The 26,302-nt window shown below is 38.9% G+C and overlaps 1 protein-coding gene across 1 annotated transcript in view; it reads right to left on the reverse strand.

Annotated features, from left to right (window-relative positions):
- Positions 1 to 5,384: 5,384 nt before the first annotated feature.
- The window catches only part of DTHD1 (death domain containing 1), a 72,035-nt gene continuing 51,117 nt past the window's right edge, over positions 5,385 to 26,302 (reverse strand). The window contains exons 9-10 of the mRNA XM_056125571.1: positions 10,787 to 10,844; positions 5,385 to 5,704 (exon numbers count right to left, since the gene is read on the reverse strand). Coding sequence (XP_055981546.1) covers positions 5,385 to 5,704; positions 10,787 to 10,844 — 378 coding nt within the window. The remainder of the gene's footprint in view (positions 5,705 to 10,786; positions 10,845 to 26,302) is intronic.

Consider the following 26,302-nt stretch of genomic DNA (forward strand, 5'->3'; position numbering starts at 1 on the left):
CATAGTATTCCATTGTGTATAGGTACCACAACTTCTTCATCCATATGGCTGTAGTTGGTCATTTGGGTTTATTCCATGTCCTGGTTATTGTCCTAAGAACTGCAATGAGTGTGTTTATATATCATTTCAAATTAATGGTTTTGTTTTTTGGAGGCTGAAGATGCCATCTTTATTTTAGAAATTCATAAAATGCCAGTAACACATACATTAAAAATATTGGGTTAGGTAATAGAATTTATTTCATAAAAATTTATCCACTCTGAGAACTAGATTATGATACCTTCAAATCCTGCCTAATGTTCATGTTAATGTATTCATAATTTACTCTCAAACTTAGCTTTGTAAACTATAGGTCATGACACCATATGTTCTGACAAGTAAATATAAGGCTGGAAAAATATTTGGCAACAGAAAAGGGTTTGGAAACACTCAGTAACTAAAGATTAATTCAAAATCCAATGCATATTGCATCCAAGGTGTTTCTGGCACTACTTATCCAGGTTGTATTTCTCGCCAAAATGGATCATGAGTGGGAAATTTTTAAGATGTTCCGCTCTAAAACACTCCAGAGTATACAATATGATATAGTACATTATTTAAGTTACATTTTAGGATAATTCATTACGTAGAGTATGAATTGGCATTGAAGATATAACTTTTTATCATGGTCATGACTCCTACATATGTTTTATAAATTAGTATAATACATGTTAGAACTTCTTTGGTAAATGTTGCCCTTACTTATTAGCAAAATGATAGTTATAATGAGCTATACTGCATTAATAAAATTGATATTACTCAAAATAGGTAGATCATCTTTAAAAGGTAGAAGCATATTAACCCTTAAAAGATTTAAAACAAGCCAACTCAGTAACAATGCCCAAGCTTTAAATGCCAAATGGACGGACTTTGCAGTAAGTATTTTCAAGACTTCTTGGTGTGTTTGAGAAGCCAAATATTGTGGCAAAATAACTTGAACTATTAGTGATTACTACTTCCACTTACTGGTAATATCTGCTGCTATATACTCTACTACTATGCATCATCAACTTGTCATCTCGCATAGTCCTCACAGTTTTCAGTGAGCATTACCTAGACACAGATGCCCTTTTCCATATCAAACCCCTTACCTGACCTCACTCCCATACCCTGTGCCTCCACATCTCCATATAGGCATGCTGTTTTGCAAAATGAGATGTAGGAGTAGAGAATGTTTAGGTTGATGGCATGAATATGTTCATGCTCTTTCTTTTTTTCTCCTTAGCATGGTGGCAGCGAGATACGATAGAAGCCAATCCACAGCTTACATTTGCATACAGACCGTCACTCACTTGTGATTTTATACCAGGAACTTTGCCTTTTGATGCCCCAGTTTCCTTTCCTTTCCTGGAAAATTGTGTGTTACGTCCATAGAACAGGATGGTTAGGTGACTAAACATATAACTACTCATGAGAGGTCAGGCTCAAAGATCCAGTTTATTGTATTTGTTCACTATCTTTTTAATAGAAGACATAACCCTAGAAAACTGCATTTTACTCACTCTTGCTCTCCAAATATTTAACATATTGCATGATCCCGACTTTATGTATGTAATATTCACTCATGTTGATGAATCCACTTGGCAGGTCCTCATGTTTTGCACATGTTCTACCACTTGAGTTATCTCCCTGGCTCCAATGAATTTTGACATGCATTTTTTAATTTTATTTTATTTTTATAAAGTAGTTCGCTGGAGCGATAGCACAGTGGTAGGGCGTTTGCCTTACAAGCGGCCAACATGGCCAACCCGAGTTCGATTCCTCCGCCCCTCTCAGAGAGCCCGGCAAGCTACCGTGAGTATTCAATATGCCAAACACAGTAACAACAAAGTCTCCAATGGAGACGTTACTGGGCCTGCTCGAGCTCGAGCAAAGTAGTTCACAAAATTTGATTACATTTAATATTCAAACACCAAAATCCCACCACCATAACACCTTCCCACTGCCATATTTTTTCTTTTATTTTATTTTATTGAATCTCTGCTGAGATAGTTACAAGCTTTCATGTTTGAGTTACTATCACACAATGATCAAACACCCATCCCTCCACCAGTGCACATTCCCCGCCACCAATATTCCCAGTATATCCCCACTTTCCCACCCCCCACCCTGCCTGCATGGCAGATAATATTCCCCATTCTTTCTCTCTGCTTTTGGGCATTATGGTTTGTATTGCAGATACTGAGAGGTTATCATGCTTGCTCCTTTATCTACTTTCAACACACATCTCCCATTCCAATCAATTCCTCCAACCACTGACATGTATTTTTAAGATACCATTTCACTATGAATGTTCATAAAGCAATGCTTTTGAATAAAATGACAACCACAATGTATGGAAAGAGCCTTAAAAATAACTTAAGGGGTCAGAGCAATAGCACAGGGCTTAAGATGCTTTGCCTCACATGCAGACTACCGCATGTGGAACGGCATAAGGTCCCTGAGCACCAGCAGAAGTCATCTGGATCACACAACCAGGAATAGTCCCTAAGCATGGTTGAATGTGAGGACCAGTAACCTCCCTCTAATTTTCATAATAAGTAATCCCTAGCTTAATAAAATAAAAATTCCCATACATAGGGTTATGGTTAAGGTTATGGTATACAAATATGGTCATGACAGTACTAAATTTATGGGAAGAAGAAAGTCTCCTAATATACAATAGGGAAAAGGTTAAATTATGATCAACAAAAATACTACTTTCAGTTGTATATTTTGCATAATAAATATGTATGCTCATTAAAAGGTATATACAGGATGCTTATCGAACTGTTCATGAGAGCTCTAAGCTGTTATCTATTGAAGTATCCATGTATAGCAAAATAGATATAACATTTTTATAATATATAAATATATTAGAATATTGTTATTAATGAGGATTTTAAAGTTTTACTGAACACACAACACAGAATATCAGTGTCATGTTGTTCGGTTTGGTTCAGTCCTCCCGTTGTTCATCGATTTGCTCGAGCGGACCCAGTAACGTCTCCATCATGAGACTTGTTGTTACTGTGTTTGGCATATCAAATATGTCACGGGTAGCTTGCCAGGCTCTGTCGTGCGGACGAGATACTCTCAGTAGCTTGCCGGGCTCTTCGAGAGGGGCGGAGGAATCGAACTCGGTGTCATGTAATTGTATAAAAAGTCAGACATAAAAAGTTAGACTCTATTATTTCATTTTTAAATTTTTCAAAATTATGTATATTATAATATAGTAGTCATCTTAGTGAAAATTAATATTGATTTTTTGCCACCCTAAATCATTTCACAGTATTGGAACAATTTCAAAAGTTTAAAAGAACAGTAATAATTGGGGCCTGAGCGATAGTACAGTGGGTAGGGCATTTGCCTTGCACACAGCCGACCCTGGTTTGCTCCCTGGCATTCCATATGGTCCCCCAAGGACTGCCAGGAGTAATTCCTGAGCGCAAAACCAGGAGGAACCCCTGAGCATTGCTGGGTGTGACCCAAAAAGAAAAAAAAAAGAACAGTAACAATTATAACTGTATGTTTACTATATGATTCTCCTTCTGAAAAAAGTATATGCACAAGTTACTGTAGTTGCAAGAAAAGTGTAGAGAGACAGGTCAGGGGCAAATAAGGAATATCTTTAACACTCAAGGAATAATTCAAAGGAAGAATGTTGGAGCTTGATCTTTGTTGGTTTGGTTTGGTTTGGTTTGGTTTGTGGAGATACACTTGGTGGTGCGCAAGGCTTACTCCTCACTCTGTGCTCAGTGATACTCAGTCTCACTTCTGGTGGGACTCACAGCACCATATGTGGTTCTGGGGATTAAATTCAGATCAGTTGCATGCAAGGCAAGAGCCTTACCCTATGTATGATCTCTCCAGTCCCATGATCTTAAATGAAGATGATTAAGGATGATCTTAAATAGGAGGGCAGGTGGTCAGAGAACAACCAGGAAAGAAGAGCAGTACAGCTGTAACTCCCTCGAGACCTGAACTGACAGGATGATGGCAGTTTCCAGAACCAGGAGACCAGTGTTGACTGGAGGACACCTCTTGGAGAGGAGCAGTGGCCTGACCATGGTGAACTCCCAGGACCATGGTCTTACTCCCTCTGCTCCCTCTTCCTTGTCTCCTGCTAGGGCTCCCCATCATCCACACCTAGAGAGAAGTCAGAAACCTGGCTGAGGTGACTTTGTGAGTGCACCGGCCAGAGCTGAGTGCCCATGGTGGGGTGTGGATGCATCTACATTCCCCTCCCACTGATTATGCTCCTGGAATTGATTAAGTTTCCAGAGTCTCCAAACTGGTACACCAGACAGGAACAGTTATTGATGATGGTTATCGGAGGAAGGGAGATGGCGATTATTACTTTTTTAGTTTGGAGGGACTTATATATTGTCCAACTGTAAACATATAGGGCCTGTGTACTACACCAATGAAGTAAAACTGATGTGAAAGCAGGTTGTTCTCCTATGTAGGTAGAAAGACCTTCAATTTTTTTTCACTAATGACTGCATTGTCTTCCTCTTGCCCATTTTATTGATTGTAAAATATGGGACTTTCCTCTTTTACGAGCTAGAGTTTTAAATATTTGTGGCAGTAAATAGTATGCTTTATTCTCATTTTCACGTTTCAAACTTGTCTGTTTCCTTGCTATGTGTGTGTGGGGGGGGGAGGCTGAGGGTTGCCCAGGGGTCGCAGCAGAGATTCTCAGCCAACTAGGACAGAAGTTTAATACAGGAGTCAAGGATATGGTGCTGTTAGGGACTGTGGTAAGGGGATTATCTAGATAACTCCAGAAGTGCTCAGGAGTCATGCGCAGGGCACCATGCCATGTAGGGTGATGGAACAAATTAGTCTACTTAGCATGCTCCCTATCTGCTGTCTTCTCTCCAGGCCCATGTTGCTAGCATCAATACCAAGTCTCTGCAGCCCAGTTTATTTTGTCTTGGACTCCACAGTGTGTATCTAATGTGTATTAGTTGCCTGGGGCCTGCATAACTCACTGCATTTTATGTAGATAAGAATTTTTCACAAGTGATACTATCATCCCTTTCCCTGACATTGAGAGAGCAATCTCAGACATTCCAAAGGAGACAGAGGAAATTCTGTCAGAAGTGCTTGTTAGTCCAAGGTAAAGCATGCACCCAGAACAAGCACCAGCAATCTACAGAGAAGGGTTTGCACGTGGAGAGCTTGATTTATAGTCTCCTGGCAGGAGAGAATTGCTCGGATTAGCATCTCTCCTTGTCTCAAAGGCAACTAGATTCACTTCCACCTATGCTATTTGAAAACTGCCAGCAAAATGTGGAGCAAGACCTCCCAAAGCCCCTCTCTTGCATGTCTTCTGGGGTATAAGGAAGTGTGCCCAGTCTCTACTCGGCCAAGTCGAACCACTGCTGGGGTTCACTGAACACTTTGTTCTCCCACTTGAACTTGAGCTCTGCCGCCAGGTCGCTCCTGCCGATCTTCCGCAGGTGTCGGGCCAGCAGGCGGGGCTTGTCGGTGGAGTTGGGGAGCGACCTTTTCCAGAAGGAAAGCAACGCGTGGATTTGCTCAGTGAGGTCGTCGGGGTTCTTGAGTTTGATGAGCTGGATGGAGCTGCGTCGGAGCGGGAGGGATGACGACAAGCTCGCGGCGTTCTCCTCGGAGAGCTCCTCGGCCAGCCAGTAGAGCAGGTTGTCCCAGAGCGCGTCTGCAGAGACATGGGCAAGCCCGGGGTTAGGATGTTTCCTTGCGGGAGGGCGAGGGTGTCGGAGGGATGCTTCCAAGCAGAGCTCAGGAGGCCTTGAGAACCGTCCCCAGCAATACGCAACCTGATTTACAGCGTTCAGTGCTGTGGCCAGCAGGATGGGGGCTACTGGGGCTATTTAAGTGCTTCTCAGGGTCACCAAGCCCACACAACTAAAATTTCTCTGGGGGCTCTGGGGCTTCACCCTGCAGTGTTCAGAGGGATGTCGTCCAAGTGTTACAACTAGGGCTTTGTGCGTGCCAGTCATGGGCCTAAGCTGCTGCCTTGGGATTGTGCTACCTCCCTATGCCTCTACGTCTATTAAGAAGCAATCCGCAGGCGCTATGCTGTGGGCTCTGGGAGGTAGGTTTGGACCTTCTGCATTGCAACTAGCTGCTGGAGGCACTGGAATCTCTGACATTTGTCTCATCATATTTTGGGGGCACTACTCACTGCAATGGGTTAGAAATGCTTCTCAAAGTATAACTTCCCTGAGACCTAAGCAGGCTCATGTTCAATTTTTTTGATACTGCAATGGTCCTGGATGATGTAGGTACTAAGTCATAATAACCCGGGTTGATCAAAGACCGGAGGCCTCTGCGGAAGAAGAGCAACTCACAAAAGGGTATTACTAGAGTGTGAAAAACTCTCAAGAAAGTACCCATGTGAAAGGCCCAGACAGATTAAAACATGTATCTGTCAGAGGCTCTACTTAAATTATAATTAGCAGATGACCCTGATGAGACATCTGTGAAATCTAGTATAAATGTGTAAATTGAATTAGTCCAGATTTGAAGTGCCTTCCACACTTTATAACCATGGTCTGCAGCGAGGTCTGAAAAGACCCTCTAAGAACTCTCATTCAGGAAAATAGAGTCCTCCCTCTCTGCCCTCAAATGGCTGCAAAATAATTCTCTAGACAACATTTTTATTACAATGAAGAGGTGATGGTAGTTATATCAAAGGAAGTAGACCAGTAGTTTTCAACATTTCTATGTACGCCAATACTGGTCCAAGGTCCAGTGATTGAAGACCAGTATTCTAGATGTCCACTGTTGTTTGCTAACTAGTCTGTTTCAGAACCTCCACCATACACTTAGGAAATATATACCTCCCTCCATTTTATATTGCTAATTTAATTATGAGCTTATATAATTACATTGTGTGCTTCCACCAATAAAATCATATAGCAATTATGTGCAATTCGCTTGAACCATTAAGTGAAATCTGTTCACTTAATGGTGGATGTTAGCACTCTTGAGAGTTGAACCTTTTATCACATCTTGTTAAAAATGTTTTTTAGACCCTTCTCCAGATAATATAATTAAGTGAAACTAATGTGATAACCAAACCTGGTGTTTTTAAAAAGCTCCCAAATGATTTATACTCTGGAGTCCCTAAGCATCCTTTGAAAAGAATTGGGTTTGAGGATATTTTTCTGGAAAAATATTTAATTAGTTCAGTACCAATACACAAATTATATCTGAAATAAAGCAATTCCTGAACCTATTCAGAGTCCAAATATATCCATTAGTTCACCACAATCCACTGTAAAAAGAGAATTTCTGTGGAAAGTCCTTTATACCAACATTTCCCCTGACATTAAGACTGTTTAGAACCACAAATATTTCCTCTGAATAGATTCTAGATGTTCAACATATTTCCTCCATTCTCTTGCCCATGACTCCCGTCTATAAATCTAACTCTTCATTCCATCTTTCTGTGGTTCTTTAGCTGTCATTTTGTTGTTGTTGTTGCTGTTGTTTCATCTCTCTCAGTAAAACCCTGATTCCCTGTTCTCTCTGTCCATGCCCCAGTGCTAGTCTGTACCACAGTCACATTCTTACTCTCTTCTCTACTAATTTCCCTGGTCTGATGTGGGGAAGAATTCTACATTCTCCACCTTTACTCACCTAGTATTTCTATACTCTATCTAGCCATATTGGCTGAAGCGATTGCATGGCAGGTAGGGCATTTGCCTTGCATGCAGCCAACCCAGGTTCAATTCTTCCGCCCCTCTCAGAGAGCCCTGCAAGCTACCAAGAGTATCTCGCCCACACGGCAAAGCCTGGCAAGCTTCTTAATCTAATCTCCACAGGTTTCTCCATGCTTCATATACAAACTCTCAAGCCTCTCCTTTCCTTGTTTTGCTATTCTTTTAAGTTTCTGGCCTATTTCTCTCTTTACATTTACTATAATTTATTTTAATTCTTTATTCTTCAAGTTATTCACTATCAACCCACTTCTAAACCTTTGCATAAAGAATTCTATGTCCTCTTTTAAACTCCTATTACCAACCTTCCTAGAACCTTCCTAATTGCCACCTACATGAGCAGATTCTTAGTTTAAATCTTCTCTGAGTTCCACAAAGCATTTCGCTCCTACCCTTGATGTCCTGGTTATTCTCACTCCTCTCTTAATACAGCTCTCTTTCCCCTTTGCTGGCTCCCTTCTTCCTGATATTGCTAAATTATACCTTCCTTTCTCAGGAGTTCCCAATGTCTGTTCTTTCCCCTCATAAATTCATCAGCTTTTATTGTCTTAACCATCTAATCTGTGTGAAATGGCCTAAATCTTTTATACTTTGACTTTTTATCTAAATCCTGATATATCATGTGCAATATTAATTTCCTAATTTTTATTAATAATATATCACAATATACTTATACCACAATATGCTACACACATATACCACATATATGGGCCTGTATATATTTATGTCATAATCAATTCAAAGTTCATATTTCTAAATCAACTTCATTGATTTATTGATTTTGAGACTTTGCCACTCCCCGTGGGCTCATTTTTGTTCTATTTATGTTCTTAGTGACTCAATCTACTCAGCTGAGTAAGGAAATATATGTAATAGTATTAAAATTTCTCAGACAACTTCTTATCCAATAAAGCCAAACGCTTTAGGCCCTAAATTTAAACTATCTCAAATACTTCCCTTTTTGTCTAGCTTTACTAACTCAATCTTAATCATGTCTTGTGTTCTTTTTGGAATATTGAAAAAATGAGACTTTGACTCCTATTCTTCCTATAGGTTTTGGTTCACAATAATTTTCTACACAAGTAAGAGACATTTTCAAAGGCTGATTTGGTCATACACCTAGCTTATTAGTAAATCTTTCTGTGGCTCCCCCTATTGTTTAAATACCTTAACTAAATTTTTAAAACTTCTCATAATTTAATTTTGCTTTTTCCTCATCTACCATCATCCTACCTGCATCAGCTTGATTGACATGTGTTGTGTAAGACCCCATAGAAAAATAACTAAGAACAGGCTTCTTAGTACATGCAGGAAGATCTTAACACCTTTCTGATCTCTGGTAGTTGGTTATTGACAGCTGTAAAGAGCATGCTATTATTTGAACAACAGAGTCTAAAAATAAACTTTCTTCAATGTGGAGAGATTTCATCTGCTGCTTTTGATTTAGAGATCATTTTCTCTTTTGGTTTTTTATTGTTCTTTAGCTTGGATATGTTTTGATTTCCTGAATCACCTACTCTCTCTCTGGAAACCATTTTATTGCCTCTGTTAGCATATATAACACTGTTTAGTCTCATCCTCCACCTTCTTAAGTAATCCTGAAAAGTCTGTATATTTTCTGTACAAATCTGTAAAAGTAACCCTTGATTATAATTCTAAATCATCAGAGATGAGCCCGACACCATATAAAAAATACTCACTGATTCACTAATGTCTTTTGAAGACCAACATATTTTCACTTTAGTAACTGTTAACATTACAAAATGAACTGTAAGCAAGAATAAAATGTAATGTGTCATATTCAACCTGAAATTTTTGCCATAAGTATCATTGCTATATAATTGAATTATGTACAATGGCAATCTAATATGAATTTTTTTCTGGTTCACATCAATATACCTCTAGAGAAAACTTACTGCCCTCAATTGTAAGTGAATGGTCCACACTTTAAGGCTTACAGTTTAATAGTGAACATTTCAGAACAAAGTATAGTTCTCTGTTTAAAAAAATAAGCAACTTATTATCTGAGTAAAATCACATTTAATGAAGTTCATATTTTGTGTAGAATTTACCACATTTCAATTATATCCATACCTAAAAATGTGTTTGTTTATACAAAGGAAAATCCATTTTAAAATTTTTTCAGTGACATTAACTTACAAGGCTGTAAACTATTGTGTAATGTTACCCCACAAAAACCATCATCAAAGTGTCCTCATCTATCTATCACAATTCATTGCATTCTACCACCCTTTCAGCCCTACTTGGTTACCTACCTCAGTTCTGTAAGATTCTAAGGTTTGATTTCATTGGACATGGTCTGTTCCCTTACTTTTTTTCTTAATATACTTTTATGAGTGAGATCAGCTGGTATTGTCTCCCTCCTACTGACTTATTTCTCTTAGCATAATTCCCCATTATTCATGTATATTCATCATACATGTTGTGGAAAAAGTTAAGATATCATTTTGACTATTTTTTTCTTGTTGAGTCATACCCAGTGATGATCAGGGGTTACTCCTGACTCTGCACTCAGGAATCACACCTGGTGGTACTCAGGAGACCCTATGGGATGCCGGGTAGAACCCAGATTGGCCGCATGCAAGGCAAAAATTCTACCTGCTGTACTACCATTCCAGCCCTATTTTTATATTTTATAACAGCTGAGTAGTATACTATTGTGTATATATGTATTTTCATTTATATTGATATGTTTATAAATATATAGTTGTATAGATATGTTTTTATAGATATATACACAAACAAATACAGCATCACAAAATATTTTTATCCAACAGTGAAGAATTAGTTTGCTCCGCTATAAAACATTTTTTAATACTTGGATTAAATCCAGTGTTTGATGCATGTAAAAAACATGCTCTACCACTGAGATATGCCCCCAGTCTCCAAAATTAATTTATTAAGTTGTGCAATCTAATGGTTGTTCAATTTCAAAGTTATGTTGCCTATTCATTTTTAATGTAAGATTAGTAAGTATAAAATAAGAAAGACAAAATTGCCACAATAATGAGAAAAAAGCAAATATTCATTACCTAAAGGATCTGTAGAAATTCTCTTGGTACTCCGTGGACGATTGATTAATTTTTTATGCTATTAGGGAAAAGGACACAGAGTGAGTAGAAAAAATCATTAATTTGTAAATAAATTGCAAACAAAAATTCTTCTGAGCCTTACCCCTATCTGAAAGAAGTACTAGATCGAACATCTTGCAAAATTAGATTATCTATTTGTGTATGCATACTCAGCAATTTCTTTCTTAAGATAAAGCAGGATACATTAACCCAGGTCTTTCAGCAAATTTAAATTTATGAATGCATATTTGAACATTGTTGTAGCAATCAGATTAACTCTAAATAAACATTTTCCAACTGAACTTAGAAACCAAGGAGCACATAATCCCTATGCCTCAAATAACAGTTTAGATAGGTGTTTGTGTGGCAGACATCTAACAAACACACTCAGCTCAGAGCCTGGCATCAGTCGATACCTAAAAAATAACTGTCAATAAATAAGTCAGTGCGCATACAGTATTCTATAAACAATAAAATTGCTATAAGCAATAAAATATCTGAGGTGTGATTCTTAGACCAGCGTTTTATCAAAAAGCAGTAAAAATGCCAGCGAGATAGTATAGATGGTAAGGTGCTAGTGTTACATGTCACTGATCAAGGTACAATCCTTAGCACCCTAGATGGTCTCCCAAGCACTCCCAAAAGTGATCCCTAATTGCAGAACTAGGAGCAAATCCTGAGTACTACTGGCTATAGGCCATAAAACAAAACAATACAAAAGAAGAAGCAAAAATGTTATTGTTACATTTCTATACTATCTGCAGAACACTTTACACTTAATTTATGTGGCATTGTGGAAATACCACAAGAGATAAAGTGAAAATATCTGGCATTAGATACCTATTCATAGCTATGGACAATTTCTTTTGTTTTCTAGTCTAAGCTCTAATATGTAGCTCTTTATAATATATATTTAGATATAATGGTAATGATAAAATAATGACACCAATTTAGCAGATTTACTTATTATTGTTGGGGGAACATACTTGGCAGTGCTCAAGGCTTACTGCTATCTCTGTGCTCAATGATCACTCTTGGTGATACTCACAGAATAGAACGCAGTTCCAGAAATTGAACCAAAGTCAGCATAGAATAAGGCAAGTACCTTAATCATTCTACTATCTCTCCAGTCCCTGTCACTGTCACTGTCCTCCTGTTGTTCATCGATTTGCTAGAGCGGGCCCAGTAACATTGTGAGACTTATTACTGTATTTGGCATATCAAATACTTCATGGGTAGCTTGCCAGGCTTTGCCGTGCGGGTGAGATACTCTCGGTAGCTTGCCGGGCTCTCTGAGAGGGGCGGAAGAAACGAACTCAGGTCGGCCATGTTGGCCACTTGCAAGGCAAACGTCCTACCCACTGTGCTATCACTCCAACCCATATCTCCAATCCCTAGAATCTTTATTTGTTATAGCCTAAAACCAAGAATGACTAAAACATTTGCAACAGACAAATAATTAAACAAATTCTGGTCTATCCACACTATAGAATAGTGTTCAATAATGCAAAAGACAAATGAATGATACCCTTAACAGCTTGTTTGGACTTGGGATACGTCACTGAATAAAAAAAGCACTGCCTCATAATGTGGTGTATGTTATGTTTCATTTATATCACATTCTGAAAATTACAAAACTGTAATAATTATGAATAAGTGTGTGCTTGCCAGGCACTAGAAATGGAAGGGATGACCATAAAAAGTAGGACAAGAGAAATCCCATAATGATAGAGTAGTTTCATAGTTGGAATGCAGTGTACTAAACCTACACATGTACAGAGTGATATCAAAGTATAAAATTAGATTGTATCAATATCAACTTCCCATTTTTAATATTGTATTATAATTATGTATGATATAAGCACTAGTGAAAGCTGGATCTTGACTACAGGTGACTTCTCTGTAATTTTTTTGCAGTTTCTTATGATTCTGTAATTATTTTAAAATAAGTTATAAGTATACTTCCTAGCAATGAGCCGGAGCTATCGCACATTGGGTAGGGCGTTTGCCTTGCACATGACCAACCCGGGTTCGATACCTCCATCCCTCTCAGAGAGCCCATCAAACTACCAAGAGTATTCCACCATCACAGCAAAGCCTAGCAAGCTGTGCTTGACATATTTGATATGCCAAAAATAGTAACAAGTCTCACAGTGGAGATGTTACTGGTGCCTGCTCGAGCAAATCGAAGATCAATGGGAGGACAGTGCTACAGTGCTATTTCCTAGCAATGATGTAAGGATTAGTAAGTGTTCTAGGTTTATGCAAACACAGTGGTTCATAAAGTGTAGTTATAAGATTATTAAATAACACAACTTATTTGTAGTTAATATTGTCATAGATATTATATATAAACATTTATATAAAATTCCATAAGACTAGTTAATGGATAGCAGAAGCAAACATAGGAACAGCATTAATATTAATTATGCTAATACCAAGTCTATTAATGTTAGTAATATTAATATATCAATTATATTTATACCTTTCTACATGAAAGATAAATAACTATTTGAACTATAGACTAGGTACTTAAACCTACCCAAAATTGAAAAGAAAATGTTCATCCTAATAGCGCAACACAATACCATTCCAAAGTGCATATGGCCCATATTCATTTGAGGCACAAGATGTTCCCCGTGTTTGTTCACTTCCCTTCTTTTCCCATTCATTCTTTCTGCACCGATGTCTCATAGCACCTAGGTTCATTGGGAACAATTTTTATTTGTTTACATCGATGTATATTTTTGCACATGTGGACGTTTGTGAAAGTCTGCGGAGCACACAGTCACAGAAGCTGTGGATTGTGGTAAAACAGGAGATTCCCCGGCACCCTGAGACTTCCTGGCACTGCACAGCTGCCCCACAAGATCTCATCAAAGGCTTGCAGAACCTACTTCCCTTCCTCTTGCTTGTTTTTAACTTGGGCCTATTTTTCTTGCACACAACTTCTTCCATCTCACTGGTGCTCACATACAGCTCTGAGCCAAACCTTCTGCTGTCCTGTTTATGTTCCCTCCCAAAGACTGACATGTAGACATGTAGACGTGCGACTCCTTGACTCCATCAGTGATGAGACTGACTCTGATGGGACTGACTCTGATTTCACACTGCTTTCCTCTCTTGACTTGTTTCAGTCAGAGGGTCACATTCTGCTTCATCTTCTCTGATTTGCTACAGAAAAGTTTGTTATTTCTTTATAACAATTTATCTTTATGTACTTTGCTGAAAATGGTCTACTCAATGCTACTTTCAGCTTATCACTGCTTATGAAATGAAGGAAAAATTTAAATCTGACTCTCAAGGTCTCTGTAAATAAAATCTCTCCCTAGTTCACCTTGAGGGGCTTTTGAAACCATTTTGTATTCACTATAAGTCTTTCAAGGGCACCAATCTAAAAGCTTTGAAAAAATAGATATGTATTGGTATGTCTTCTTTTTCCTACAAAACACAATGTTTCATAAACTTGGAAATGATCCAAAAACTACAGCCCCTGACAACCACTAATATCAGAAAGGGTCATTGTGTTCTTAGCATTATAGACTACTGTTGCTTATGATTCCTAAAATTGCTATTATTTTTGTTTTTACATTTTTTTAAATTTTTGGACCACTTCCAGAAATGCTCAAGACTTACTCCTGATTCTCCACTCATGAATCACTCCTGTTAGGGCTTGGGGAGCCATTCGGGGTGCCAGGGATCAAACCCAGGTTGGCCATGTAGAAGACAAACACCCTACCTGCTGCAGTATCACTCCAGCTCCTGACTGTTCTTTTGCTGCCACCTAAATGCAACACTGTTAATAAGTTTAAAGGTCAAGACATAATATTTTAATTGAAGGCAACTGCTGGACTGGAGTCGTTACTGACTGGATTCCACAAGACGTCAAAAGAACATGTGGCCGCCCACCTATGAGATGGTCAGACTTCTTTGTCAAGACCCTGAATGAATGGTTCGAGGCTCTTCATGTTCCTGGAGTGAGCAGACACCACTGGGCTACACTAGCGAGAGGGACAAATGGTCACGTTACTGGCACCCACTCCAGCAAATCGATGTCAAGTGATCAAGTGATCAAGTGAATTTAAAATGTGTCCATTATATTTTTGTAATTCAAACAACTGAATGTGGGCTGTGCCACAATATTACCCAACATTACTTCACAGTGCCCCTCCAAAAGGTGTCCATCACTGGTTGGTTTAACTATTCTAAGAACCACCCTTTATCAGTGTGTTTTCTACATTCCATACAGTGATCCTTTTCACAGCCAACAAAGTATCTTGTTCTTATGTGATCTTAAAATTAATGCTTACAGGCCTGTTTTTCTTCCCAATTAAGCTTTCAGAACTTTGTTGTATCTTTGCATATTTGTACTTAAAAAATGTTTTGTTTGAGGGGCTGCAGTGATTGCACAACAAGTCAGACATTTGCCTTGTGTGCAGCCAACCCGGCCATGCCGGGTTCAATTCCACTGCCACTGTTGGAGAGCCCGGCAAGCTACCGAGAGTATCTCGCCCACACGGCAAAGCCTGGCAAGCTACCCGTGACATATTCAATATGCCAAACACAGTACCAACAAGTCTCAAAATGAAGATGTTACTGGGCCTACTTGAGCAAATTGATGAACAACAGGAGGCTGGTGGACAGTGGATTTGAGACACCAAGATTTGCAATGCTGGTAATGGTAAGGTTTCATGCATGAAGCAAGCATTCCAAGTCTGATCCCCTCCACTGTTATCTCAGTGACCTTCCCAACTCCTTTATTAATATAATCATTTATCCTTCTTTGTAAGATTCTTATATTAAATACTTGTTAATTCTACTAGCAAAAAAAAATGAGTATAAAACCCGACCCCTTGTGAACCCTAAACTCTCAGTAAATTATTGATGGCTGGAGGGTCCTTGCTTGACAACCAAGGGATTATTATCACTACATAATTCACATTTGCTGTTTTTGTTGAACTACTTAGAATATTTTTATGTATCTTTCTTTCACCATACTCTACATAAAATATTTTAAGTCTTAAAAGCTTTTCCCAAGATTTCCATCTCATCGCTGTGCTCAACTCTTTCAGAAAAAAAATAAGAAATTAAGCAATGATTCTCAGACCTCAATGTTCTTGAAAATGAAACCTTAGGAAAAGACAAAAATAAGTTCACACTTTGATTCAGTAGTCTCAGGTGGAATCACATTTAGAAAAAGCAAATGATTTTCAGCTTTGCTAAGTGAGAACATCACAGCTCCAGATAGGTTTAATGTCATGGCTGAAACTTCAGGGCAAGTGAGGGAGCAGGATCTTATACATCACAGTATTAACCAAAGATGCTTTCCCTAAAACCAGGCTGCTCTGGCATGTGGACTCTCAGGTAAAGGGAATTTAAAATTTAAACCTCACTGTCCTTTGTATGTTTGTTTTTGGACCACAACCAGCAATGCTCAGGGCTTATTCCTTGCTCTGCATTCAGGGATCTCTACTAGCAGGGTCTGGGTAACCATATGTGATTCCAGGGATTGAACCAGGGTCAGCTACAATCCCTCTAACCACTGTCATATCACTCCAGCCCCTAAATCTGTCTTAATTTTTACTTCCAAAGTTTTCTTATTTTAGTTTCCTGAACTTTAAAATAGCTACCATCATTATTATTCTGAGATTTTGTTAGCTTAGTTACCACTTCCTGGTACTGGGTATGTACCAAATAGAAGTTACATTGTTGTTTTTACCAAACAAATCCTGATTTTGTTTTGTTTTATATTTTTTTTTAGTTTGGAGTTATACTCAGCAGTGTTCAGGGCATGGTTTTGCTCATGGGACCATGTGGTGTTGGGAATGACACCCTCTTCCTTAGGCCCATATCACACAAATCTTGATAGAATTATTCTCATTTGCATGCAGAGAGGCTTTTTACATATCTCAAATTCCAATACAAAGATGATAGTTTGAAGACTCATTTGTAAGCAAAGCTACTCTTCGGGTTTATAGCAGCTGCTGCTGACTTTCTAGCCAGATAGAAACTTAGAGCTTTAATCTTAGGTGGCTCACCTTCATTAAGAGGTGCTTTCTGATACTGAGGATGGAGTTGAACTTAAATACATAAACTTCTATAAGCAGAGACAGGAAAACAAGAAAGGCACTAGGGCAACCCCTGCCATTCTGATTTAGTTGGTTGTGAACATCAAGCTGCAAAGGGTTGATTGGTTTGGGAACATCACACCCCATTCTCTCCTGCACCCCCCGACTAACAGGACGGATGACCATAGCAAGGAGCTCAGAAGGATTCAGCACAATAAGCTAGAAGACCTCATATACCTGGGGAGGGGGGGGGAGTTATTGAAGGAGAATTCTGAAAGAAAAATCATTCCCACTATTTTACACAGACTCAGTGGAAATAATGACATAAAATAATCAAGTCAACCCACAATAATAACTGTTACTCTTTGGGACATAGAGAAATAAAAAGCTGAAGTGTTTTCAATTTAGCTGTGCTTCCAAGTTCTTGGGGTTTCCACTGTGGACCCAGTGTTGGAGTAAAGAGCAGGAACGGCTCTGGTGCTGGATGAATTCGGAGCTCAAGGTCAAGGGCATAGCAGCAGGCATCGGTATATTCAATTCACTGAAGTCTTATGAAACCAATTTCTCAAATGAAAACTATGTTCAATTTATTCCCCAAAATTTTCTGGAGCAATTGAGAATGGAGATTTTCTTCCTTTATAACATTACTATTTTTCTAAACCTGGTTTCTAGGTCAAATCTCAGCCACCGTTATTAACATTTTTTTTTTACTTTTTTCTTGTAAAAAATCTGCTTAGGAAAGATCAGCTTGCTGCCTTAATAACGGAACAAAAGCCCAGCCCAAAGTGTGAGCATCTGTGTCCTTGCCTAAATCTGGATGGAGCTTAGTCAGGGCTTGTGTATCCCATTCCTGGTCCCTGCTGTGGAATTCCAGTGCATGCCAAGAAAAGCACGGTTAGATGCTTGAAAGTAGAGAGGTTTTAAAGAATGCCTAATCTGATATAGTTATGAGTGAAAGGAAAATAGGAACACCCTTGCTTACTATTTTTAGTAGAAGGCAGAGGTGGCAGTAGAACTGTGCAGGACCACAGCTTCCTTCTGTGTGTCTGTCCCAGATATTCTGCCGCTTCATTCTCTTGCTTGGTCCCTCTTTAAGAAAATACCTTAAGGGGACTGGAATGATAGCACAGCGGGTAGGGCGTTTGCCTTGCATGTGGCTGACCCAGGTTCGATTCCCAGCATCCCATATGGTTCCCTGAGCACCATCAGGAGTAGTTCTTGAGTGTAGAGCCAGGAGAAACCCCTGTGCATTGCCAGGTGTGACCCAAAAAGCAAAAAAGAAAGAAAGAAAGAAAGAAAGAAAGAAAGAAAGAAAGAAAGAAAGAAAGAAAGAAAGACCTAAAAATAATTAAAAAACACACCTTAAATATTTTCCCTCTTTTTCCCTCTTTCTTAAGTAATAATTGCCATCATTTGGGGAAGGAGAAGTGATGAGAACCAAAGAGTCTTCTTGAAGTTCAAAGAATTTTTAGTAAGTAGATTAAACATGATGAGGCAATTGAGATATTTTTAATGCTGACATGCTAGAGAACTCTGCCAGAATAATAATTACTTCATATACTTCATATATTTTAGAATGTAGGTAACTCAAGGAGTAACTTTAGACTCTCCAAAGTTCTTGGAAGAAGGATGATCAAGTCTGCTTTTAGTGTCAAAATTGGCGTGGTTGCACTGTGGAATCACCTTGGACTCAGTCACCCTGCATGCCCGAGGCCGGCACACAGCATAGCAGAAGGTCAAGGGAGAGGAAGTCATTACCCAAATGGTTAGGTAAAAGCAGACAGGATGTCTGAACTGACATCTGGGGGCATAGTGATAGTACAGGGGTTAAGGCATGCAGCTGACCATGGTGAGACCCCCAGCACCACATATAGCCCCCCAAGTAACTCCAGGACTGATCCCTGAACACAGAAGCAGGAATAAATCTTAAGAACTGCTGGGTAGGGCTCCAAACCAAACAAACAAATCAAATAATACAAATCAAGAATTCACCTTTGCTCACTGATAATTCTTGTCTCCTATTAGTCACCTTTTGTTTAACCCGTATTTCAAAGCTTCGCACTGGAGCTGAGGAGTACAGAGAGACGGTAGGGTTTATACCTCCAGTGCCTCAGCTCAAGTTAATTCCCTGCCACCACCATGGCCTCCCAGGTATCGTCCACGTAGCCCTGGATTCCTCTGAGCCCTACCAGGCTGGGCAGCACAGCAGAGCACAAGCAGTATCTTCAGTACTGAAACCCGGACTGCCCCAGACTCCTGATCACTGCTTGGATGGCAAATGCAACTCTCAAAAAAAAAAAAAAACCCAACTCTTTATATACTGACTTTTTTTCTTGATTCTGATGAATGGTTCTATAAGTATTTTTTGTTGTTGTTTGTTTTGTTTTGGCTTCTGTAAGTCTTAATGACTTGCACAGTCTTGTCTGTGTACAAGAAACCTGTCCTGTCGCTAACATGATTACTGATGTAGATGATAATATCCATTCTATAATACTGATTAAAGAGGTGAAGTTAATCCAAAAATAAAAATAAAATAAATAGATGCCAGTGTAATAAATTACCACCAAAAAATCATGGTGGGCTTATTATTTTTTATCATTTGCCCTAAGGGATTTATGCATGGTGTTATTTTCACAGGTAATTATTTTAATTTCTTGTGGCAACAACTCCTCCAGATCTCACCCCCACACGCCTCCCACAAACTTATTCATATGAAAGCATATATATGTGATATATATAAATAAAATATATAAATATATATAACTGAGCTGAGCCACTATATATATATATATATATATTCGTGCTAGAGGTACATATATATGTATCTTTCACACAAATTTCACCAGAAGAAGACCTTACAATACCACAGCTGAGACCTGTTTTCACTGCTTCCTTGGAAATTATTTTGAATAAAGCTCTCTTCAACAAAGTAACAGTTACTACCATTTGCTTAGAGAGTTCATTCATTGCAGCATAACAGTAAGTTGCGTATTCTCATTCTTTAAAATGTATGACTCATGGAATTGTTAATGTTTTTATTGTCACTAAATTACAGAGAATATGATTGAAGAAATAGTGTGGCACAAGATGAAAATTAGCACAAACACTGTACACTGCAGTTTCAGGTTCAGTACAGCATAACCATGAACAAAAGTCATACTCCCATCAGTGCTGAGTATGGGCATGGGAAGAGCAGAGCTAGACTTCCGGTTTTTAGCCAAGTGCTTAAAAAGCTAAACATTGTCAGTCTGTGCTATCAACAAATGCAATAGCAAACACACTGAAAAAAATCAACAACTCCTTTGAGATCCTTCAGAAAAATAAAGTATGAGGGTTAACCTCTGTCCTCAGTTGAAAGGACTGAATATATTAAAGAGTCACAACTCACGAGGGCAAAAACCCACAAATGCACACACCAAAGATTCTTTGACCAGGTTGAGAAGACTGTCAGTGATTCTTGCTGGATGCTTGGTCTAAGAGTTAAAAATCCCATCACAACGCAGTCATCTAGGTGTGTCCTCTCTGTTGTGATTTTTGCATGCAGTATCCCCACCAGATTCTTCCAGTGAGAGTTAAAAAAAAAAATCCTCTTCTTCTGCCCATGAGGATTGGTGGTGGGAAGTAGAGGGAGGAAAAAAACATTAAAATGTGCTAGCTGCATTTTTCTTTTTCTCTGTAAAGTGGTTTGGAACACACCAGGAAATGCTCAGGAATCATTCTTAGTAATGATCAGGAGACCATGTGTAGGGCCAGGAATTGAGCCTGTACTATTTCTGTGGTCCAGCATTTTGTCCTTAACAAGGTCTTCACTCTCAGAAGAAACTAACGGAATCCCAATCTGCTAGATTTTTAGCCATGCCTAACGATCTTGTGGAAAGAGGGTTGGGAAATATTTAACTGCTGCCCTGCTTTCGCCATTTTGTCCCATAGACTGAAGGAACTGGGCGTCTTAGAAGTGAAGGCTCACGAGAGATCAATCATACAGCTAGAAAATATCTCCCCACCTCTCACAGCTCACATCATCACTAAAGGTCTAAATTCGATGGACCATTCTATCCAGACATGCTTTTCAGCTATCAAGAAAAATATTACAAGGCATACTAAAATGCAAACAACATGAGTTGAAGAGAGAGAGTAAGCATCAGTAACAGACTTAGATATGGCAGGAATGCTGAATTTATCAGCCCAAGAATTTCTAAATACGTGACTAATACATGAGGGCTCTAAGGAAAAAAGTAGACAGGATACAGGGACACAACAGGGCAATGTCTCTGGAAAATTCTAAGAACCCCTCAAAAATGCTGGAGATAAAAAATATAAAAGGACAAAGAATGCTCTCAGTGGGTTTATAAGTAAAAGGGCACAATCTAGGTAAAAATTCTTTGCTTTAGATATTGTTTGTTTGTTTGTTTGTTTGTTTGTTTTGGGACACACACAGTAGGTTAGGGTTTACTTCTACATTTAGGGATCATTTTTGGACAAGCTCTGGGAACTTTATGTAGTGTTGGATATCCAACTGGAGCCAGTTTTTTTATGTTAGGCAAGTGTTCTACCGACTGAACTATTCCTGTAGCTGTAGAATATCTTAAATAGACATCCCCAAACTTAAAAACAGAAAAAACATACAGAAGCAAAAAAAAAAAAAAAAACCCTGGAATATCGAAGAACTGTAAGGCAACTACTGAGGTAGAACATGGGAGATCAAACTAAACATCAGATGTAAAAAGAAGAGAACAGAAGCTTTTGAAATAATAATGACTGAGAATTTCTCCAAACCAATATCAGACACTAAACCACAGATCCAGGAAGCTAAAATGATACAAAACAGGATAAATAATAATAATTGAGTTAAATATGATCATATTTATATATTATAGGATTATATATCAAATAGTATATTATTTTACCCAAATCCATTATATTAAAATATTAATACCCTTTATTATATCCCTATATTATTGTATTACAGCGGGTAGGGCATTCGCCTTACAAGCGGCCAACATGGCCGACCCGAGTTCGATTCCTCCGCCCCTCTCGGAGAGCCCGGCAAGCTACCGAGAGTATTCGATATGCCAGACACAGTAACAACAAAGTCTCCAATGGAGACGTTACTGGGCCCGCTCGAGCAAATCGACGATCAACGGGAGGGCCTTTACCTTTACCTTTACCTATTATTGTATTAATATCCCTATATTATAGCGAGTTGAGTTTCTCTTCCCATCCCAAGCAGAGTCCCGGCAGCCGAAGACCTCTGGAACCCAGCCACAGCCATGTTTAAGACCACTCTCCACATGCTTGGACGAGCCTCACGCATGAAGGAACTGGCAGAGGAACCCAAGTGTGCGGGACCCGGGGCTGAGATCTCCAAGCCTGCTCGGATCAGGACTGGGCCTCCTCCACCCAAATCTCCCATTTTCCAGTAGCTTGGCAGTCATACCCACAAACTACCCCCAGCGCCATGAAATCTCATCAACGCCCAAGATCCAGAGACTATAAAACAAAGCTCCTGGAAACACACTGCCGCATTTGAGGCTGTGTGACTGCTTCTTGTCTAGTTCTCCCTCTTGGAGAACCCAGCAAGCTACCGAGAGTATACTGCCCACACTGCAGAAACTGGCAAGCTCTCTGTGGCATATTTTATATGCCAAAACCAGTAATAATTATGGGTCTCATTCCCTGACCCTGAAAGAGCCTCCAATGCAGCACATTGGGAAGGACAAGTAAGAAGAGGCTGTTAAAATCTTAGTGCTAGGACAAATGGAGACATTACTGGTGCCCGCTTGAGCAAATCAATGAGCAATGAGATGACACTGATACAGTGATACAGCAGTGATATTATAGGCATAAAATCTCTAAGTAAACATGAAGCTAATCATAAAATCCAGGTCTGTCTAAAGTGCTGCTTTAATAGTCTCATCTCCATTCAATGATATTTTCTGCAGGTTTTTTTTTTATTAGTGAAACCCATGAGGTACAGTTGTAGACTTACAAACTTTTGTGCTTGGGGTTCAGTCATCACTCCACCACTGCCCATTCTCCACAACCAATGATCCCAGTAGCCCTCCCACCCCAGACCCCATCCCCCCACCCCACCCCGCCTCTGTGGCAGGACATTCCCTTTTGCTCACTCTTTCCTTTAGGGTGTTTTAGTTTTCAATAGAGGTTTTGAGTGGCCATTGTGTTTGGTCTATAGTTTACTTTCAACATGCATCTCACATCCTGTAGCTGCAGTTTTTTAATTAACAGGTGCCAGTAAGTACTCTAGCATATAATACAGAGCATATTATAATACATAACATATTACATAACCTTCGAATACTCACACCCTTAACCTTATGTGAAACTTGTTGCCATACATAGTAAACAGGTGAGAAAACTGAGCTTTAGAGAGGTAAATTGATTTCAGTAAAAGCATTTACACTATGTACTGTGCTGTATCATAGCACACATAGGCCCAGAGATAATTCATTTATAACCTATAAGTTAAAATTTTTAGGTAAGGGGAAGATTGTAATGCAATACTTTTATTCAACCCATCAGTAATACTTCTTGTGCCATGCTGACCATTCACAGATGTCAACTTTACTTTTTGGAGTCAAGTATGATGGATGGGAAAACTTCAATATTAAGCATTACCTCTTATCAACATTCTGATTTTAAAATGTTTTCTTTATTTCTCTCTGTCATTTCTAGTACAGTTAGAGTACCTTTGTTGTAATGATATTTGAAGAAGCATTAAGTAACGTAAGTTATAACATACCATATTTATAAGTGCTTAGTGTCATAGGCTTATTAATATATCTTTTTTATTTCGGTTCATTCTGGAAGAGCTTAGGCATACTCTTGACTCTTCACTTAGGGACCACTGCTGGTAGGCTTGAGGGATCAGAACTGGTGCAGGTATCAAACCTGGGTTAAACATGTGCAAGGTAGGCACCCAACCTGATATACTTTCATTCTTCCCCCTTTATTAGTATTTTTAAATTACTTTTTTACTTATATAATCATATTTCAAACATTTAAATCACTAGTAGAAAATCACTGTATCACATATCCTGTTGTTCATCGATTTCCTCGAGTAGGCACCAGTAATGTCTCCTTCATCCTAGCCCTGAGATTTTAGAAAGTGCCACATTCAAGGCTCTTTCAGAGTCAGGAGAATGAGACCCATCCATTGTTACTGGTTTTTGGCATATTGAACATGCCACGGGGAGCTTGCCAGACTCTGCTGTGCAGGCAGGACACCTTTGGCAGCCTGCCAGGTTCTACAGAGTAAGAACTAGATAATAAGATGTCACGCAGTCACTAATGCTCTGGGAGCAGGGTTTTATAGTCTCTGGGTCTTGACCATTGATGGGATTATATGGTGCTGGGGGCAGTTGGTGTGTGTAATGTCTACATACTGGAAGATGGGGGATCTGGGTGGAGGAGGTCCAGTCCCAATCCGAGCAGGAAAATAGGTTTGCATATATAAATACTGGCAAACTTAAAAATAAAATTCAAACAATTAAAAGTTAATACAATTAAACATTTTAATTGTTATTAGTTTCTACCACAAACCAAGGTTACCTAAGCATGAGAATAATTTTTGTTTGTTAACAAGAAAGATTGCAAGTGTTAGATGTGACTATGTCTAAACATAACTAAGATTTACTTGGAGAAAGAAGGAAAGAACTAAAACAAAAATAACAGTCTCACCAGGTGAGTACATTTAATTTTAAACCGGTATATTATTGTCCTAAAATTGTTTTTGAAACATAAAATATCAAAATCTGGATAGCTGAGTATTTCCTCCTATTTGCTTGGTACCATGTCTTCTACTGTATGCATACGTGGAAACTATTTTTATTATATAAATACTGTAGGCCATTAGGGTGTCAATGATGTGGCATACCTTTCATGTGTGAGGCCTTAGGTTTGATTCCTAATGGTACTAAAAACATAGAAAATCTAGCCCATCTGGGTGGTAAACCACCAATAAAAAGCAAAGAACGTGGGCTTATAGCCTAAACCTGGGAAAGCTACAGTATTCAAGACGTAAAAAAAGCTTGAGCTGTTATCACCACATGCTTTTAACAGAGGACCTTACTGCGCTGTTTGGAAGTGGTTATGCACAAAGTTTGCTTCAGCCTCAGGAGCTGGGGAAAAAAGACAACAAAAGAAAACACCGGGCTGGAGGGATAACACAGCAGGTATGGTGTTTGCCTTGCACACTGCCAACGGGGATTGATTCCCAGCAACACTCCCAGGAGTAATTCCTGAGTGTAGAGCCTCTGTGCATTGCTGGGTGTGACCCAAAAAGAAAAAAAAAGAAAAGAAGAAGAAAACATCATCTAAGACTGATTTTGTTCCAAAGTTCACCTTCCACAAAATACATAATAACTCTGGATCTTTGAAAGATCAAGGTGGTCAGATATCCTAAGTGGGCAAAAAAATTGTGAAGCAATATGAGAGAGTAGTTGGTAAAAAGTGGGCAGACATCAAGGAACCAGGAGTCTGGTTTGTTCGTGGAACAGGAGCAGGGGGTTGAACATGAAAGGAATGACTTTGAAGTCTGGTCCTCTATTGCTTCTGCCTCTGGGAAGCCTTACAAGCCCAGACAGGCATTTACCTGTCTTTGCTCAGCCCTCTCACTCATGAAACAGAACATGTTTTCTGCCTCTGATGTCAGTTGTAAAAGTAGATCGCAGTGTCTGTAAAGGTGGTGGCCTGCACTGAGAATTCATTAAGTGGTGGCCTGGGCATACAAACAAAATGCAATGTATGGACATGTTTTGGAACCTGCTTGTGAACAAATTAACCATTAAAAATTAAGTCAGCAAGTGTATATAAAACATGAGGTAGGTAGTAGATGGTTATTAAGCAATAAATATTCATTTTATTGGGTATAGCTCTGGTGTTTTGGGCTTGGTTTTGTGTTTTGTTTTGTGTTTCTCCTTAAGTTCTTTTCTTAGGGGAAAAACACAGAATTATTTATTTAATTATTTGTGTTTTGTTTGGGGGCCCAAATAATCAGTGCTCAAGGCTTATTCCTGATACTATGCTCAGGGATGACTCCTGGCATCCTTGGGGTCCATATGAGGTGCTGGAGATTGGACCTGGCTCACCACATGAAAACCAGACTTCTTATACTATCTATCTGATTCCAGAATTGTATATTTATGAAACTAAGTGATGTAATAACTTTAACACACTTTTGAATACTCAAGCAAACAAACCAGAAATCCCAGGGGGACTAGCTGAACCAGGAGTCCTAGAAAATGATAGATGGTGGGTCCATCTAAGTTCATTGTATATGTTCTTTATTTTTGTGCCTTTGAAATTTTCTATTTATGCACACAAAGAAAGCCCTTTTAAAATAAGTTAACTGAAAGACAACAGCTTCAGTCAAAATATCCTGTTGTTATTT

The sequence above is a fragment of the Sorex fumeus genome, unplaced genomic scaffold (genome assembly GCF_029834395.1).
Source record: "Sorex fumeus unplaced genomic scaffold, SorFum_2.1 ptg000055l, whole genome shotgun sequence".
NCBI classification, from domain to species: domain Eukaryota; kingdom Metazoa; phylum Chordata; class Mammalia; order Eulipotyphla; family Soricidae; genus Sorex; species Sorex fumeus.